The 18980-nt window shown below is 51.6% G+C and overlaps 7 protein-coding genes across 7 annotated transcripts; 3 read left to right on the top strand and 4 right to left on the bottom strand.

Moving 5' to 3' along the window:
- Positions 1-163: 163 nt before the first annotated feature.
- Aspvir_007216 (bifunctional ATP-dependent DNA helicase/ssDNA endodeoxyribonuclease DNA2) lies at positions 164-5367 on the bottom strand (the record flags this gene model as incomplete). Its single annotated transcript, XM_043270398.1, has 5 exons — positions 164-2694; positions 2755-3016; positions 3069-3563; positions 3619-3714; positions 3772-5367. The coding sequence occupies 5 exons, from the start codon at positions 5365-5367 to the stop codon at positions 164-166; spliced, it is 4980 nt and encodes a 1659-aa protein (XP_043126333.1).
- Positions 5368-6014: 647 nt separating this feature from the next.
- Positions 6015-6475, top strand: Aspvir_007215 (uncharacterized protein; the record flags this gene model as incomplete). The annotated part of the gene is made up of 2 exons (XM_043270397.1): positions 6015-6274; positions 6388-6475. 2 exons carry the CDS (start codon positions 6015-6017, stop codon positions 6473-6475), a joined length of 348 nt encoding a protein of 115 aa, XP_043126332.1.
- Positions 6476-6852: 377 nt separating this feature from the next.
- Positions 6853-7829, bottom strand: Aspvir_007214 (carbon-nitrogen hydrolase family protein; the record flags this gene model as incomplete). Its single annotated transcript, XM_043270396.1, has 4 exons — positions 6853-7209; positions 7275-7353; positions 7409-7692; positions 7767-7829. The coding sequence occupies 4 exons, from the start codon at positions 7827-7829 to the stop codon at positions 6853-6855; spliced, it is 783 nt and encodes a 260-aa protein (XP_043126331.1).
- Positions 7830-8227: 398 nt separating this feature from the next.
- Aspvir_007213 (exosome catalytic subunit DIS3) lies at positions 8228-11383 on the top strand (the record flags this gene model as incomplete). The annotated part of the gene is made up of 2 exons (XM_043270395.1): positions 8228-8423; positions 8475-11383. 2 exons carry the CDS (start codon positions 8228-8230, stop codon positions 11381-11383), a joined length of 3105 nt encoding a protein of 1034 aa, XP_043126330.1.
- A 234-nt stretch (positions 11384-11617) lies between these two features.
- Positions 11618-13224, bottom strand: Aspvir_007212 (MCT family MFS transporter; the record flags this gene model as incomplete). The annotated part of the gene is made up of 2 exons (XM_043270394.1): positions 11618-12946; positions 12997-13224. 2 exons carry the CDS (start codon positions 13222-13224, stop codon positions 11618-11620), a joined length of 1557 nt encoding a protein of 518 aa, XP_043126329.1.
- A 1191-nt stretch (positions 13225-14415) lies between these two features.
- On the top strand, positions 14416-17012 carry Aspvir_007211 (LIM domain protein; the record flags this gene model as incomplete). The annotated part of the gene is made up of 3 exons (XM_043270393.1): positions 14416-14515; positions 14638-16634; positions 16689-17012. The coding sequence occupies 3 exons, from the start codon at positions 14416-14418 to the stop codon at positions 17010-17012; spliced, it is 2421 nt and encodes an 806-aa protein (XP_043126328.1).
- A 316-nt stretch (positions 17013-17328) lies between these two features.
- On the bottom strand, positions 17329-18513 carry trm8 (tRNA (guanine46-N7)-methyltransferase; the record flags this gene model as incomplete). The annotated part of the gene is made up of 3 exons (XM_043270392.1): positions 17329-18035; positions 18099-18286; positions 18344-18513. The coding sequence occupies 3 exons, from the start codon at positions 18511-18513 to the stop codon at positions 17329-17331; spliced, it is 1065 nt and encodes a 354-aa protein (XP_043126327.1).
- Between the last annotated feature and the right edge of the window lie 467 nt (positions 18514-18980).

The raw sequence follows: 18980 nt of genomic DNA, 5'->3' as shown, positions 1-18980 counted from the left end.
AAAGAAAGCCTGCAAGAATCAGAAACCTCCATGAGATCCGGTTTATCGCCCCAACTCGGTGAAGGAAGACAGTTAACCAAAGGTAAAACGTTTATACAAAACTCAAGAGCGACGAAGCAACAACGAGAAAAGTCATCCATAGGCGCACCAACTCCGCGAGTCATTAACCAAAGAGTTCATTTACCACGTCCTGTAACACAGGTCTATTCCCAATGACCTTAGTCCCACTTAGAAGCTTGGCCCCTCTCTTAGCGGGTTTCTTGAGACCTCGAAGCGTTTGTTGGCCTTGTATCGGGCTGAGAGGATTGCGGGATGCCTTTGGCGAAGGAGAAGTCTTTGCGGGTCTTCTGCTCCCCTTGGATGATGATTTGTCTGCATCGAGTGATGGAGTAAAGCTCACGTCGCAGTCGAAGATGTGGCTTTCCAAAGCACCTTTGGGCAAATCATATACCCATCTTCGTTCTTCCACCATGCTTATGTATTTGCGGAGTAGATCATTTCCGTTTCGGAGAGTGCTCTTGCTTCCAACAACGAGCAGCTTTGTCCGCGCGCGCGTAAAGGCGACGTTGATCCGTCTCCAGTCTCGCAGAAGATCGCCAACATTATTGTCGGCGTTGCTTCGAACACAGCTTAGTATCACGACTTCCTTATCTCGGCCTTGAAATTTGTCGGCTGTATGCATCTCAAGCTCGGGTAGGAATCGACGAAGATTCTGCTTCAATAGGGAGAGCTGGCTGCGGTAGAATGTGATAACGCCAATGTTACGTGCTGGGATACCGCACGAAACCAATGACTCTACGAGCTGTGCGCAAATAGAAGACTCAGTTGGATTTACAATCATGGCGCCGTTTGCCACGTCTCGGGCTGGAATCGCAAGCGTGTCTGTGTTGATGAAACGGTTCTTTGCAGACGGATCAAGCACGTCCCGTAACCAGCAGCGGCCTTGGTTCGTCCCCAAACAAAATTGCCGTTGATTCGGTGATTGCGGTAGTTGGTTGATATGATGCAACTTGAGACCGGCAATGTTGGGCAGATCCAAGGAGCGCGATGCAACCGCAGGAGTTCCACATTTCAAACGCCCCGAGTAGATAAGATTGTTGGAAAGGACCATAATATCCTCGCACATGCGATATTGGTGCTCAAGATTGACCACCGACTCAGGATGCGCGTCGGAAAGGAGCTTGAAGAGGCTGACATCGAGTCCTCCATCTTGGGCTTCCTTGTTTTGCACCAAAGGTGGCAATTGGTAATGGTCCCCGACGAGAATGAATGTTCGCGCCATTCGAATCGGCCCTAAACATACCGGAAGAGTGATTTGCGAGGCCTCGTCAACAATGCAATAGTCGAATATGCGTCTATTGAAGATATTGTGGTTGACCCCAAGACAAGTCGTCGCGACTACTTGTGACTCTTCATAGGCTGCTTTCAACTCTTCGACCGTGGATTTAGGGACTGCTGCAAGATCGACAAATTGCTGTACTTCAGGATGCACCTTTGCAGTAGCTCCTATCCGCAGAATGCGGAAATTATCGTCTCGGATCTTCAGTAGGATATTATCGACTGCGGTGTGCGTGTAGGAGGTCAGGAGAACACTCTTTCCTTGTGCCACCAATGCTCGAATGATATGGGCAATGGTTGTCGTCTTTCCTGTGCCGGGCATACCAAGGACGAGTGCATAATCTCGCGCACTCATGACCTTGTCTATGGCTCTTTTCTGATCGACATTTAGGCTTGCTTTGGCGGAGTCAGACAACGGAAAAGCTGATGGTGAGGGCTTGAAAATGGGTGTTTCTCCCTCAACAATAAGCTTTCTGAGTCGATTCGCTTGAAATAGGTCCTTTTCCATCATGGAAATGAGATTGTTTCGAACGATTGCCATGCCATTGCTGAATTCGTCCTTATCCAGCCGGTAAACAATCTCCTCCTCCGGGTCGTTAGAAGTAGTTGAAGGGAAGGAGCTATCTTCCAGTACTTCCATGATGCCTCGGAATGATTGGTTCTTCTTAGCATCAAATCCCTTTGTCTTTGTTCTCGTATTGTGCAATCTCCGATCGACTGCGACCATTATGTGCTTTGGGCTGACTTGCACAACGTATCCATTGGCGAGCGCGAAGTGACCCTTCTCATCGGATACAACGATCGGCTCTCCCACTGTCAGCTGCGACTCAGTGAAAGAGAACGAAGGCAAGGAATGCTTCTTGACAAAGGTATATCTAAAGCGATTGATCTTTGTGCTCTCTTTGTCTTCGTATGCGGACCCTGGTTGTATCACGACATTGCCGAAGCAACGCCCGAGAGCTTCTCGCTCACTGCTCAACAAGGTCCAGAGTTCTCGCTTGAATCGCATCATGCTCTGTTCCTCCTTCGTCAGCAAATCGTCCCATTTTTTAAAAAAGTCTCGATGCTGGGGCGTCAAATAGTCCATAGCCTTGACGAATTCATCGCCAAGTCCGCTGGTTTCGCCATCTCCGTCGTCCGCAAGCTTATGATAGATCAAGCAAGGCGTCTTTGAGTAACATCTGTTGCACATTCCCGGTTTCTTAACCATCGGTGGAAGTTGGTGTCTTTCACGGACAAAACCCGCCAGGCGGTTACGTTCCTGGATCATTTGCAAGAGCTCATGTCTGACACCACGGACGCGGAATATCTTCGATATCTCGAGATAGTAGAGCAGACCGAAGGTTACGTCAACGTCTTGAAAGAGTAGCATCAGTGAGACAAGGTACGGAGCATAACTGAGGCTGAAAAACTCACCGTAGCGATCAGAAAGCAACAAGGTATAAAGGGCAGTCTGAGCCCTGTGTGCCTGATTTGTGTCTCTGTTGCCCGTCTTGAGCTCCAGAGGGACAACCAGATTTCTGTTGCCCTCCCCGTCATTGCATGCAACTTGGACTGTAGCATCAATATTGCCTTTGAGCCCATACATCGGGGACCATATGTGTTCCTCCACCTCAAGCAGCTTATTGATGCTCAGATTGACCTTGGAGCTATGCCGGTCTTCAACAACAGATTCGGCCTGGAGTAGCGATTAATCACCAAGCATCCCAACGCCTGCAGAGTGCACTTACACTCGGAGTAGTTCGAAGAAAGACCTCTGCCCAGGCTTTCAAAGCTGGGACTCTGCTCATCATATACTCGACGGCTTCCGGAATGCTCATTTGGATCAAGTATAAGTCTTCGACATGTCTGACAAGAATAGCTTCTACTAAAGCCCTCAAAGAACCCAGGTCCCATTTGTTGACTTTCATAGCTTCCTGAAAGAGCTCGTGAAAGATATTTCCGAACACCTGAGGCTTGCTAACGTCGCTTGAATTCTTGATACGGTCCTGGAGAACTGCTCTTCGCTGGCAACTGATAGAGTCTGCGACGACGGTCGCGGATATCAGATGGTCTGGATGAAGTATAATCATATTATGGGCATCATCGACAATGCATTGCCCTGTTGCATCGAAATCGCCGGTCAGGTGGATATATGCACCCTTACTGCATGGGCTGTCGAACCAAGACTCTCGCAAGATTACTGCCTTTTTGTTCTTGGTCTTTTCATCCTGAACCAACAGCACCTATCCGATTTGTTAGCCAGCAACGGCATATCTGATGGGTTTGGTCACAACAAACCTGCTCTGGCTGAGTGCGACCTTTTTGAGTGATATACGTATTCTCTGCAATATCAACAATCAAATATCGTTTGACAGCTTGCCGGTCTGTAAGGTTCTAGCTCTGATGTATTTAGCAAAATCCTATGGAAAGTACCAACTAAGAGCGACAAACGTTGACTGATCCATTTCTACCTGGCTCCATAGACTGCTCGATAGCCTCCACGTCAAAGTCGTCATCATCAAACTCGTCACCAGAGGATGTTTCCAAACTCCCCTTAGAAATGTCGTAAAATCCTTCTGTTTCAGATGGTCGTTTCGTATTCGGTTTTATACGAGGTTGTTCGTTAGCCGACTGCTTCGCTGACGCTTTTGGTCCTGGAGGAGTCAAGCCTGCGGTTCCATCGCATTCGGCAAGAATATCCTCTATATCGTCGAAGTCATCGTCGAATTCGTCACTGTTCACAGCTTTGTGGACACTGGACTCCCGGGTGCCCGAACCAGGAGCTCCTGCGTTATGGTTCGAGTCTCCTAAAGAGCTAAGTTGACGTCGAGGCTGTTCCACAGTAGATTCGTCAGGGGCTTCGATGTTCATTGGATTCGTATAGTTGTTGGGCCAGGTTGGTTCAAGGAATGGGTCCTCAGACGCTTCGGCCAAGGTGAGAAAGTCCTCATCCAAGTCATCATCACCGAAATCAGATGAAGAGGCTCCTACGCCTTCGGGTCCGTTTGGTTGTACAAGTGAGTGAGCAACCACGTCGTCACACTCAATGACTTTCTCTGGAATTTGCGCCGCGGCCTTTCTCTCGACAGGAGAATTCGATCGGCTCCATCGCACTTGCTTGCGTTTCGGCACGGGTGACGAATCCGACATTTCTGCTGGAGCGACAGAGGGCTTCTGCAAGCTTCTCTCAATTTTTTCCAACAAAAAGTTGAGTCTGGAAGATTTCGTATTTGCGGACTCCAGTACATTACTCTTAGATCGGGAGAAAATGTTGCGCCCACTACCGAACTCTTGTCCATTCAACCTTCTCCGTTTTGCTTTAGATGTGGGCCACTCCGCATTGCAACTAACTGACCTCCTCAAACCAGAAGAATCCCTACTGATGCTGGCCGAGGCAGGTGTTTGGGGTGAAGACGAGAGAAGGTTAGCTAGGCGAGGAGGAGGAAAGCTTTCCTCTGGATTGATCGAAGCCTTGCCCAGGTAATTGTTCCACAGGTCTGTTGCGAGATCGCTCTGCGGTGTTTTGAGGAGCGCTTGGAAGGATTGCATATCAAAGGACCGTTTCCGTTCCCCCTTCTTGCTTGCACCTAGTGGAGAGCTGGTGGGGGATGAGCTGTGACGCCGTTTCTTTCTCGTTGCGGAAGGTTGAGAGAGTGTATCCGGGTTCGAGCTCGCAGGTACATGCTGCCAGATGACATGATCCTCCGGCGTGTATTCTTGCCCTGGTGCTCGGCTAAATGCGTCTTCTGCATTGCTAATGAGGTCGGCCAGGGGTATCCTGTTCCCTGGCGTCTGAGGACACTCCTTGGCTGGTTTCGGCTCGTTCGGTTCGCCAGAAGGCTCTTCTTTTTGTGGCTCTGATTGCAATGGTTCGACTACTCCATTCAACCACGAAGTTTGGTTTTCCTTGTCTTCGTGACCTGCCTTTAATAGCGACTTCGTAGGCGACTTTCCTCCATTGTTCTTATGTTGGTTGTCGAACCGGAAGGCATTCAACTTGGAACGTGAATTGGAGGATATCGGGTAGGAGTTCGAGTTTCCAGCCATGGCTCAAGAGTTGTTGGATATTTCAGCTTTCTGTAGGACATCGGTTCATGTCGGCCTGGGACTTCAAGAACAACAGATTGGCACGAGCTGTAGCAATGAGTAGAGTGTCGTGTCTACCATTGAAGTAGGACGTTGGATAGAGGCGCGTTGTTTTCTGATCAAAGCAGAAGTCCAAGTATAATATTCGTCCAGACCATGGCTGGTGATCGTCTCGATGTAGCACAATGATTGCCGCCGATGAGGAAATGGGGTATGCGGATACTCGAGACGCGTCGCGCGTTGATGGCTCCTGCCTGAGGTGTATACTGGTGCCTGTAATGTCAGGCAGAAAAGCAGCGTCTAGATTGCCTCAATAGGGACTAGCGTGGTGGCTCCAAGCTCCCGCTCCATCGGCCTTTTGCGGCTTCAAGGAACATCAACCACTAGACCCCAAGCGCCCCTCCACATACCGCAGCCTCATCAACAGCTGCGAATCGAGCTATTGTCCAATTGAACTCAGGGCAACTGTCGCCAGTCTATATCATTCTTTACAGATCTCCGAAGTACCTCCTTAGCATATTTGGCAGGGGTCCTCTACCTAGCGTCGCCTTCCAACTATCAACCGGCTCTTCAAAGGAAAATTGGCAGTTTCCTTCACAATAATCACAATGTCTGCTCGCCCTTTGTCGCAAGCCCTCCGTGCTCGCTGCCTTCTCCGCGGTCCTCAGAACACTAGGGGCTTCTCGACCCGGAACACTCTCCGCGCCGCTGACCACGGTAATCACTATGACCCTCCCACTGGATGGCTCTTCGGCGTCAAGCCAGGTCAGAAATACGTGAAGGAAGGATGGGAAAACATTTGGTACTACGGATTTATTGGCAGTTTGCTCGCTGGTGGTGTTGCATACATTTTCAAGCCTGATACCTCGTACGTTTCATCCCCGCGTCCAGCTATTCATCGGAGGCCTTTCCCTTCTTATGAGCGGCTGTACCGTATCGACTTGTGTTATTCCGAGATCATAGGTACTGATTGTCTTCTAGGATACAAACGTGGGCTTTGGAGGAGGCCCGACGAAGGCTGGAGGCCGAAGGCATCCTGGAGGACCCTGACAAGGTCCAGCACAAGTGATCGCATTACTCCCGATTTTCCTTGTACACTGTACATAGAGTGATCGGCTATGAAAGCGCCTTACCACCTGGTCTGTGATACATATGGCGTATGAGCCCAACTTAGACGACGTGCTTTTTCAAAGTCTTTGTTCTCCTTCAATTCTTGTTCCACGCAGAGGGATTTTTGTCGTCCTTGTATCTCTGAAAGTCTCAAAATGAAGTCACTCAAAGAAATCTTTTCAAGGGACAAGACGTTAAGCCTGATAGAGCAATGTTTGTTGGTTACCTTTAAAGACGCCTGGGACGAGCATTACGTAGCAGGTATTATGGAGTAGCCTTTAACGTGCACAAGATCTACTGGGCTTGGGTTGAATGTCTTAGCAATTAAATCAGGTTCTATACCTCTGGATATATGTCAGTTCTCCTTAATAAGGGCATCTCTCTCCTGACCTTCTCCAAGAGATTGAGGTCAATCTCAGCGGTAGCGACTGCTGGCTCTCGATATTCGTCTCTGAGTTTCGCCATGATCTCTCCCCATGGATTAACAATCATTGAATGGCCATAGCTTCTCCGCTTTTCATTGTGCGGACCAGCCTGAGCCGCAGCCACCACATACGCCTGTGTCTCGATAGCTCTTGCTCGGAGCAATGTCTCCCAATGAGCCTGTCCTGTTTGAACCGTGAAAGCCGATGGATATGTAATGATCTGCGCATTCTGACGCTTTAATGCTAGACTGATTTCAGGGAAGCGCAGCTGTAAAGCAAGTAGCAAGTAAGATTATGATATCCTCGCTTTGGAACTTGGGCCACTAGACTCACATCGAAGCAAATAGAGAGACCAACACGTCCTAGAGGGGTGTCGAATGGTGGCAGAATTTCCATACCCTTTTCAACGCTCCTTATTACCGCAAAGGTGAGCCGTGCATGCATGCTTCTACTTGGGGTCTACTTACGCGCTCTCCTTGAGGACCGGCCCGTCTTTGATCTCGACATCGAATAGATGAATCTTCTGGTAGCGTTGAGTAATCATACCCTTATCATCAATCCAGATCAGAGTATTCTTGACTTTGCCGTTCGGCGCCGGTTCATGTATGCCAACGTTGATATGCAGGCTTGCCTGCCGGGCTTCATGCTGGAGTCCCTGCACAAACAGGCTGTCCTGCACGGATTGCACAAGCGATATGCTTTCTGCTGGCGAAGAGGCAATGTAGTCTGATGCCTCTGGAAGGAACAAGGCCTGTTCAGCATTAGGCTATCAAAGTCTCAAGAGCGCCTAAGCTCCCGTGAGAGAGGAGGTAAAGTGTACCATACTTTAGCACCAGATGCCACAGCTTTGCGCACCAGAACCTGACACTGAGCCAGGTTCGAAGTCATACTCGCGGTCGAGCATAGTTGCCCGACTGCCTGTTGTGGTTCTCATTAGTAAGGTAGCTTTGAGCTGAAATTGGGGAGTTATTCGGCTCTCACAGCAATGGCCATTGTTATATTACAGGGTAGTCTATGATTCCTTTCTGATAGAAAAGTGTCTATATACAGTCCAGGGACAACGTGTAATGGGTACCGTAGTAGGATGCTAGCTTGATACCGAGCATCGATAACGGGTACGATAGCGATATCAGAGGGGCTTACCTAAAACCGCCAAGCTCCGCCGACCGAGATTCAACGCCGGAGCAGATCATGCACAAACGTCAATCACTGCGGTGCGGCTCGGAAATACACAGTGTTCTGTGCGAAACCAGGTCTGACAGGAATCAGATCACTTTTCACGAAATATGAAGAGCCTACGGAGGGAATTTTCCACTGATCCGCAGGCCGCCAATGTCACCAGCAAAATCTTCGTCAGGTCCACGAAAAGTGGAAAGGTGCAGAAGATTGTACGTGAGCTTTATCTGAGACAAGATATTCCTTGCTCGTCCAAGTTGTGTTCGCTATGTCCTACAATCGCGCCGGCAGATGCGAATGGGAATAGTAAGTTGGAGTTCCTGGCGTATGCGGAGGTTGATTGCTAATGTGGGATAGTTGCGCCTTTCGTCCTCTCAGAGCAACCCGCTGGCACGAGCGCTTTCCCTCGCGGTCACTACCTCGTCCCTGATACAAACGCGCTGCTGAATGGTATGGATCTGTTTGAACATACGGGAGCTTTCTACGACGTCATCATTCTTCAGACGGTCCTCGAGGAACTCAAGAACCAGTCGCTGCCGCTCTACAACCGCTTGCTTTCTTTAATTAAGACGGACGAAAAACGGTTTTACCTATTCTTCAATGAGTTCAGATTGGAAACTCACGTGAGAAGAGGTCAGAATGAGTCCATCAATGACAGAAATGACCGAGCAGTACGGGCAGTGGCAAAATGGTACTCTGAACACCTTCGCAGCACGCTGAAGAAGGGCAAGAAGGAGAAGTCGGTACCAGCTATTGTCGTTATCACAGATGACAAGGAAAATCTCCGCAAAGCAAAGGAAGAAGGTGTGACAGCGCTGTCGCTGTCCGACTACGTCTCCGGCTTGGAGGATGCCGACAGGCTACTTGACATGATCAGCGAGGCGAGGGAGGCAAGGGACGCAAAGGGCGCTCGCGGCGAGCTTTTCTATCCGGAGTATTACTCGGTGTCGAAAATTATGACCGAACTGAGAGCTGGCACACTGCATCAGGGCGTTTTCAATGTCTCGCCGTACAACTACTTGGAAGGGTCTGTGAATGTCGCAGCTTTTGATAAGCCACTCCTCATCCTGGGTCGTGATAATAGCAATCGTGCTATTGCAGGGGACATTGTTGTTATTGAGGTCTTACCGAAAGATCAGTGGAAGTCACCATCCACAAAGCTTGTTGACGAAGAAGCAGTCACGCGGAACGATAATCCCGAGGCGGAGGATAATGAAGAGGTGGTGACAGAAAAGGAGCGGAAGGCTCTGCAGGAAGAAGTCAAGAAGGCGCATGGCAAGAATTCTGAAGGAAGGCCGCAACCCACGGCTAAGGTTGTTGGTGTCATCAAGCGGAACTGGCGCCAGTACGTCGGACATGTTGATCAAGGTTCGACGGGGGCGTCAGCCAGCTCTGGACGGCGGCAACAGAACGTTTTTGTCTTACCCATGGATAAACGTATTCCAAAGATCCGGGTCCGTACTCGGCAGGCTAGCGACCTGTTGGGCCAGCGGATTTTGGTCACGATTGACGCCTGGGATCGCGATTCTCGGTATCCTACTGGACATTTCATTCGCTCTCTAGGAGGACTAGAGACCAAAGGAGCAGAGACGGAAGCCCTACTTCTTGAGTATGACGTGCAGTACAAACCATTCCCCAAAGCCGTTCTGGATTGCCTTCCGTCAGAAGGACACGACTGGAAAGTTCCTGCCAACAAAGAACATGTGGGCTGGAAAGGACGAAGAGATCTGAGGGATATTCTGGTCTGCAGTATTGATCCTCCTGGATGCCAAGATATTGATGACGCCCTCCACGCGCGGCCTTTGCCTAACGGTAATTTTGAAGTTGGCGTCCATATTGCAGACGTGTCGCATTTTGTCAAACCGAACAATGCCATGGACCTGGAGGCTAGCGTCCGTGGAACGACAGTCTACCTAGTCGACAAGCGTATTGACATGCTTCCGCATCTTCTCGGCACGGATCTCTGCTCTCTCAAGCCATACGTCGAGCGCTACGCCTTCTCCGTCCTCTGGGAAATGACTCCGAACGCTGAAGTTGTGTCTGCTGAGTTCACAAAGTCCGTTATTCGTTCGCGGGAGGCCTTCAGCTACGAACAGGCACAAATGCGCATCGACGACCCTTCGCAAAAGGATGAGCTGACTCAGAGCATGCGCACCCTACTCCGTCTATCGAAAATTCTTCGTCAGAAGCGAATGGATGCGGGAGCGCTGAATCTTGCGTCACCGGAAGTTCGAATCGAGACGGACAGCGACGAAGTTGGCGACCCGCTCACGGATGTCAAGACGAAGGCAATGCTTGCAACCAACAGTCTCGTTGAGGAGTTCATGCTTCACGCCAACATCACTGTCGCGGCCAAAATCTACGATAGCTTTTCCCAGACTGCTTTGCTACGTCGGCACGCCACTCCTCCGCCACAGAATTTTGAGGAGCTCATCAACCAGCTCTCGAAGAAACGCAATCTGGAACTCGATGTGTCGAGCTCGCGGGCGCTCGCTGACTCGCTTGACCGATGCGTCGATGCGGAGAACCCATTCTTTAACACTCTGGTCCGTATCCTTGCCACCAGGTGTATGACATCTGCGGAATACTTCTGTGCGGGTGCGCATGCCGAGTCTGAGTTCCGCCATTACGGTCTGGCCTCTCCCATCTACACACATTTCACCTCTCCTATCAGACGATATGCGGATTTGCTCGTCCACCGACAGCTCGCAGCTGCGATTGGATACGAAGGCGAAGACGGCCGGGCCCAGGTTGAGGGTGTCATGACACGCAACAGGCTCGAGGACATCTGCCGGAATATCAACTACCGGCATCGGAATGCCCAATTCGCCGGCCGTGCTAGCATCGAGTACTACGTTGGACAGGCGCTCAAGGCTCGTGGGGAGAAGACGGCGGCCGATGGTGTTGATGCGGGTATTGAGGAGGAAGGATACGTCATGCGCGTCTTTGAGAACGGCGTGGTTGTCTTCGTTCCCCGGTTTGGAATTGAAGGCGTTGTCCGCCTGGAGGATTTCGTACTTCCGGGCGAGTCGGCAGTCCGGTCCGTCGAGGAAAGGCGGGAGCTGCTGCTGCGACGGGAAAGCGATTTTGACGGCGAGGAGTACACGCTCCGTGTCTCCGAGAAGGGACATCCTGAGAAGGAACGTGGCCTTACCGTCGAGCTCTTCCAGCGAGTCAAGGTGAATGTCAGCTCAGTGAAGGAAGAAGGCGGCCGCGGAGCTGGAAAGCGACGGGTGCGGATACTGATTCTGGGGGCCGGGAACTAAAAGTTTTGAACTTGCCATACTACGATATCCGGATGTAAAGCATAGACATAGGGTTACTGGCGTTCAGCGGTACGAACATACATTTGCGCGGCTGCTTGATCACTCAAATCTATAATACTTCCAGGCTTAGAGTGATGTAAGGACGGATTGAAAATTGGATGTGGGGTATCATAACGTGCACTCGAACAGACCCCGGCAACAACAAAGATATTGCGCATCATGTTTTGTTAATTGTCATACCCGCTTCAAAGCCACCATCCCACGTAACAAGGTCGCAGGCGTCCAGGGGTTCAGATTCGACGTCCCACACACGGAGAATGCAGGATCGACCGCTTGACCGTGTTTCTCGGTTTCGGTATCCTTGGTTGGCCCGGCAGAAGGCACATTCCCAGCCGCACCATCACCTGCTTGTCGGGTGTCAACCGCAGCGATAGCTTCATCCTTGGCGCGAGCCAAGTCACCTACTTTCCAGCCTCGGACAAGCCAAAGACACAGGGCACTGGCGATATACATGAAGCCCGTGAAGATCTGCACCCTCAGGTACTTCGAATCTGTGGACTTGTTATCGCGCAGCAATAGGGCGATCGCCTCCGAGACCGTCGTCGGAGGCACGAGCGTCAGCCAGGTAATGCTGAGGCCGCTGGGAAGGTCCCGGAGACCGAGGATCTCGGCCGCCACGGGGGTACAGGTAGCCCAGTATGTGCCTGCGACATTGCCGACGAGGACGGCGAAGAAGGAGACAAGACCCATGCTGCGGGCAAAGATCCAGATCACAAGGCAGAACAGGCCGCAGAGGAAGGAGAGGAAAGTGGCGATGTTGATGCGACCAAACTTATCGCTGAACATGCCCACGAAGGGACGGCCGAGTCCTTGGCCGAGGTTAAGTAAGGCGCTGACGATGCTGCCCTGGTGCGGGGAGAGGCCAACGGAGAGGGCGAAGTTGGCGATGCTGAAGAGAAGCGCGACGTAGCCGAGCATGGTCAAGATGCCCCAGCCGAGGAAGAGGAGGAACTCGGGCCGTTTCAGCAGAGGCAGGTGGAAGGCTTTGAAGCGGCTGCCGACGGCCTTGTTGCGGTCCCGGAGGAGATTGGCGCAGACCAGGTTGACTACGCAGGCGATGATGCCGAGGACCCGGAATGTCCAACCTAGACCAAGACGGGGAATCATGGCGCCTACCGCTAGAGACCAGATCAGACCTCCCAGTCCTGAGCCGGCGGCGTTGATGCCCATTGCAAGACTTCTTCGCCGTTGGAACCACTGCGGAGTAATCCCCACGCTACCAACGAACAGGAAACCCATTCCCCATCCGAAACAGACGCCCTGACTGAGGAAGATATGCCACTTTTGCGTGGCAAAGGAGGATCCAATCAAGGAGAGGGTTTCGAAGAAGACGCCTAGGTTGAGGACGAACCGCGTTCCGAAGAGGTGGATCAGATGTGTGGCCAGAGGGGCAACGAGGAGCGCGCAGGAGATACTCAGACCCCCAGTGAAGGCGTACGACAGCGCACTAGTGTTGGGGAAGACATCATGCGAGAGATAATAAGAAAGGAAGACACCGTAGCTCTATATAGAAACGATTAGTCCTCATTCCGTCTGGCATAGATGGTACTTACACTGTTGATGCCCCAAGTGTGCGCATTGATCCAGAATACACAAGCGACACAGACCCATCCGTAACCTCCATCCGGTACATCTTGGGAATTTTTGCGGTCCGGTTCTGCTATTGGTGTTGAATCATCGAGACGGTGTCGATGATCCCGCTTGTATAGAGGGTCCTCAGCGGCCGGATCTCGGTCATGATCTCTTGAACGAATAATATCGATCGGCGGATTATCTGCCATTGCAACTTGGAATGGTGGATTCTACGCAGAGGCAGGTTGACTCGAGTTGAATATGCTTGTCACCACGACCCAATCATACATATCAGGAGCACAGCAAGCAGAATCCGAACTTGGACCCCATGAGTAGTTCGAGGAAGAGAGAACCAGAGGTGATGAGGAACAGCATGACCGATTTTAGCAAGAGAGATATAAGCAAGACAATATATTCAGTCTAGTCTATCTCTTGCGGTGAGAAGGAGTGAAAAAGAAAACGGTTTGTCATCGATTTGACGCTTTCTAGAAACGGCTCCTTGGCCATATACGGTTTCGGCGATCTATCCGACTGTCCAAGCGCCATCATTGGGTAAACGGCACATGGATCAACCAGCAGCTACCGTGCCGATTAAGCGGTGCGGAGTCAAGGATTCTCTGTAGTCTGTAGATAGACTGTTCTCTCTGGAGATTGGAAGTTGAAGTTGGAGATCAACTCGTGGAGTGACGGGGTGAGATTCTGGGGAAAGATGGAATGGATCAGAATGCAAGGCTCGGAGGAAACCTGGTCAAGCATGATTTCACATCACAATGCTGTACTCGATAGGCAGACATTTCCTTTACATCGCCAGTCATAGTCATGTCCATCATCCTTCATCCTCGGGATTATGTATACAGTGTACCCTCGGCAGTAACAAGGTACCATCGCCACGAGGAGGACTAATGTCCGAAATGCGCTAGGCTTGTTCAGGCTTAGGGCCTCAGGTGTCAACAGCTGACATAAGCACAACCCCGCGTTGCCTCGCGACGGGAAGTTTGACTTGTTTGCATCTTTGTTGTTGTTGTTGTTGTGGTCATAGCTTCCTCTTCCACGATGAGGGGATGATGGCACGATAGCAATAATAATCCGAGTTACCTTAGTAGAGTACACTGGATTCCCTGCATTAATTACAAATACTCTTAATCTACTTGAACAATCCAATCTAAGCATATTCTAATCTAACTCATCATAACTTTAGTCAACCTAGAAGATCTCTCTAGTTCATTCCATCCCTGTCACTCCAGCCACCATCTGCGAGCCTATTGGCTCTGACGTGACTCCATAGGTACCTTGTCTACTTAGCTTCGAGCTGAGAGTACAACTCATCAGAGGTGTCTCCATCTCCATTGAGTCCCTACTGTCGTCTTAGACTTCTTCACATCTCAAGAAGCTAGACCAGGATGATGCAGAGACCTCATCTTCCCGGCCATACTAAGGCCAAAGATGGCCAGCGGAAGGTTTCCCCCCCGGGCCCGACTTATATGTCCAGCGATCAGTTCGGTGAGTTTGCATTGCTGGCTGACTCATGGCATTCTTGGAGATTGTCGCGGTTTTTGACAGCTTGACACCTTTGGGGTTGGCTCCGTGATTACGTTGAGCTAATAATGTGACTTGATCTCCAGCAAACTATCTGAAAGACTTGCGAACGAATCGACCAGCCCGTCCGAGTGGATCTAGACCCATTCCAACAAGAGCAGCAGGATCAGGCTCAACCCCTCGCGAGACTCTCCCTCCTCGAGCGTCGTCGTCAATGTCAATGTATGGACACCCCAGCACCCAGCCTACTTCGCCCGAAGCAGAGCACCCTCGAGCCAGCAGCTCTCTGTCAACCCATCGCCCATTCGAACCCCACGTCTCCTTGGGGAGCTCAGCTGGGCGCCCATTAGTACAGGAACCGAGAATGGTGCCGATACGCAAGAATGTTTCGCCATCGCGTGTTTTCTCACGCCCGTCGCCTGCATCTCCCAATGCTGTTTATCGTGAAAGTGGTCAGCGCCGGGTAGAGAAGGAGGAAGCACGCTCCTTGCGGGATGCGTTGCAGGAATTGGACTCGCATGATGAGATACGCCTCCATCAGGCTGCACAAGACGAAGCCACAGAGCTAGTCTGGATGCATCAGAACCCCGGCGTGCCCTACAAAAACCCATATGCGCCGTATCATAACCCCGACCTGGACAGATCATCCCAGACGCCAGAGAGCGCTGACCGTTCTCACAGCCAGAGTGACAAGACTGGCGGGCCCATGAATAATCATCGATCGACCTCAGAAAGCTCTTCTGACAGCCATTTTGCCGATGCTGGGCGGACAGGTTTAGCTATAAAGTATGACCGACAACGCCAGCATGTGGTAGAGGACTCGGCAAGCAGCCCTACAAAGTCCTCATGGCCGCGGAAGAATGTCAGAGTCGATTTTGCGTTGCCCGCCGAGGAATCGCCCTCGAAATCTAGAGGCGGCGGGAACTCATGTCTTTCCAGGTTCGGTAGCGAGTCATCGAGAGGGATTTTTCGAAATCCTCGTGACTCTATTTACGAGGAACCGAAAGACCTTCATGGCCGCGAGGAGGATGGGCGACCGGAATTTTCCAGGTCCGACTCATCAGCTCTTAGAGCAAAGCCACGCAATGCCCTACCGCGAGGCTCTCGACCCCTTCCGGGACGACTAAGCAGTCTTCCGTTCGTTGACAAGTTGGCGCGGTTCGAGCTACATAAACAACATCCAACCCAATCGAGAAATCCGGACTATAGGACGAACGACCCGCTCCCGCAAGCAGCCCCGGATGAAGAAGCGGACAAAGAGCCGGCCGTTCAGGCCGTTCCTACGAAGAATGGGATTGAGATTCGCAGCGAAGAAATCAGGGCGGCTACAAGTAAGAGGCTTAAGGATCGAAGCACAAAGCTACCTATGCCCACAGCCGTCAGTAATCGCGTTGGCCGGCCGATCGTGAGTTTTGACCCGACTTGGAAGCCCATTGAGGCCCAGTCACCGCAAAAGCGTGACAGCCTGAGGCAGGATTCGGCCTCCCCAACACCGCCGCTGCAGCTTGCTGCCCCTACTATTGAAGCATCCGAGCCGCCGGCGATAACGGTTATCAATGTTCCGGACGAGAAGGAGCCCACCATTTCGGAGATGGCAGCACCATCTCAGAAGGAAAGGGGAGGTACTAGGCCTCTGCCAGATCCAACGAGCACAAAGCACCACCCGCAATCATCTCCTCGAAAATCTGCGCAGTCCTCACAGAAACCCTGGTTGTCAACGTATACACGCTCTGGAGTACCAACAGCGAAATGCGAGTCCTGCTCGCTTCCCATTGCAGGGAAGATTGTCACAGCGGCGGGGGTTCGCTTTCACCCAGAGTGCTTCGTGTGCCATCATTGCCATACGCCCTTAGAATGTGTGGCCTTTTATCAGGAGCCCGATGCCAAGCGCCATGAGCGATTAGCAGAGGCGCCAAGTGACGACGAGGAGGCGCGTATGTTGCGCTTCTATTGTCATCTAGATTTCCATGAGAAGTTCAGCCCCAGATGCAAGAGCTGCAAGACCCCGATTGAAGGCGAAATTGTCGTGGCATGCGGAGCCAAGTGGCATGTCGGTCATTTTTTCTGTGCCGAATGTGGTGATGTATGTCCTGACCTTGTTCAACACTGTAAGCGAACCTGACTAATTTTGTTATAGCCCTTTGACTCAAACACTCCTTTTGTGGAAAAGGACGGGTTCGCATGGTGCCTCCAATGCCATTCTCGGCGCACCGCGCCTCGATGCTTGGGCTGCAAGAAGCCTGTCCTGGAGGATGTCGTGATCAGCGCCGTTGGGGGCCAATGGCACAGTGAATGCTTCGTCTGTCACGAGTGTGGCGACGGCTTCGGTCCGGACGGCCGGTATTTCGTGCGAGAGGGCGAGCCCAAGCGAACGTCCAAAGGACGGATCATTGGGGGTCCTGTTCAGTTGGCTGTATGTGAGCGATGTGAGAGCATCCGACTCAAGGCATCACCCAAGTGATGATGCTCAACCTAGGCTCGCTGCCATTCAACATTACGATCTACACTCTGCATTTTTGATTGATCTTCTCAGATTTTGCCTACTATTTTTGAGATGACTGCATATGCAAGAAAGCGGGATATACAGCGATATGTTATGATTATGCATGCAGCGGGTGCTGTAAGACTATGATTTTTTGGTTTGAATCATACTATGGAGTTCGACAGGCAGCATCCTTCAGAATAGCATGTTTCAGATCTATCAATGCCATTACCATCCGTACTCATTTTGTATTTTGCGAATGCTTGTACCGTACTGGTGACCGCAGTTGAAATGCTCATGCAGGCCATTCAGGATCCGCCTTGCGCCGAAAGACAGCCACGTACTTATTCCCCTTATTCCGAGCCACCTTCTTCCCTTCCTCGGTGGCCTCCTTCATAACCCGCACACACTCATCCTTCTCCAGCTCCTCCTCTGAAACCCGCTCAAAGAGTTCCGTCACCCCAGCATTTGCACTTGCCCTCGCGCGCTTCTCCTCATTCCCTTCCTCGGCACCCGCCTCCACCCCAAAATGCCTCAGAATCCAATGATGATACTCCTCCACATCGGTAATGGTGTATAAAAGCCCACCGGGCCGCAGAGCGTAGGCGTACTCGGCGTTCAGGGTCTCGGAGATAATCCGGGCCTTGTGTTTGCGGGCCTTGAAGTGCGGGTCCGGAAAGCAAATGAAGATCTTGGAGAGTTGGTGGCGGGCGAAGAAATTGGGGAAGAATTTCATGGTGTTGCTGCGGATTGCGGAGATGTTTTCGTAGGAGCCCGGGACGAGGGTGGTAGGGGTGTGCTCGGTGTCGGTGGAGGGGGAGGGCGACGCTGCATCTGCAGCTGCGTTTGCGTTGGTAGGTTTCCCATCTGGCTGGGCTTGCTGCCGAGACGGATTTTCCGACCCTCCTGTCGCAGTTGCAGCCCTGAGCTTATGCTGCTGGGCCCGGAGGGCTTGGATGCGCGTCGTCACGTATTCAAGGACCGAGACGCGGATCTCCATGCCTGATTTCCAAGCCCTGTTAGCACTGCTCTTTCAACTGCATGTGTATGTGTCTCGTATCCTACCAACTATCAATGACTCCGGCAGCAGAGGCGCGAGCCCAATGAGCAACCCGCCAAAGCCACACCCGATATCCACGACCTCGACATCCTTCAGGAGCTTCCGGGCCCCGGCGAGGTTGGTATGCGACGGATCCGGATCCACAAAGGCAGGATAATGCGAGGACCAGTCCATATGCGCCGGGCTGAGGGGGCTGTATCACACGTTAGCGACGGATAGTGTCAATAGACTCGTGCTGGTGGGGACGTACTATTTCAGCTGGTGGTCCGAGAAGGGATTTGCGTGCGCCCGCTGGCGATAGTACTTTTTCTTGGGCAGCTTGATCTCTGCGACGTCGCTGGGGCCGGGTTGCGAGGTGGCCTCTGCTGTTGCTTTGCGGTATTCATCGCGCTTTTGGCGTTTGGGCGGGGGTGGTGTCATGGTTTGAATTCTGTTCTGGGTTTGATTTGGATGATTTCGGAGGGAGAATATCATATATAGAATGGGATCAGAACCGTGCTGAGCAATTGCAATCCCTTGATAGAGAAATCTTCGTGCAATGGCCGGAGGTGTGCTGGCGGGGAGTTGGACTTTTTTTTCTCAGAGCGGAAGCGTGACGTCCCTCAGGGTGTCGGAGGTGACCTTGGCGGAGTAAGCCTACATCTCCGAGAAGATAACCACCGCACAGCCTGATCGCTCATCACTCTCTCTCTTTTGCCAGATACTTTCTTTTTGTCAAATCATACTGTCCTGTTGACTTCCCGTAACGTAATGTACAGTCCGTCGATAGAATAGCCTCACCATCATTCCACCAGCAATCCTCCATACCGCAACCAACCCCGCGTCCGCAGTATCAGCATCGGCCTCAAGTATGTCAACAGCGTCCTTCTCCTACAACGCAAGCACCA

This window comes from Aspergillus viridinutans, assembly GCF_018404265.1.
Source record: "Aspergillus viridinutans IFM 47045 DNA, scaffold_5, whole genome shotgun sequence".
Taxonomy (NCBI): Eukaryota; Fungi; Ascomycota; class Eurotiomycetes; order Eurotiales; family Aspergillaceae; genus Aspergillus; species Aspergillus viridinutans.
Note: the sequence above shows the minus strand (reverse complement) of the source record. Positions and strands in the feature narration are given on the sequence as shown.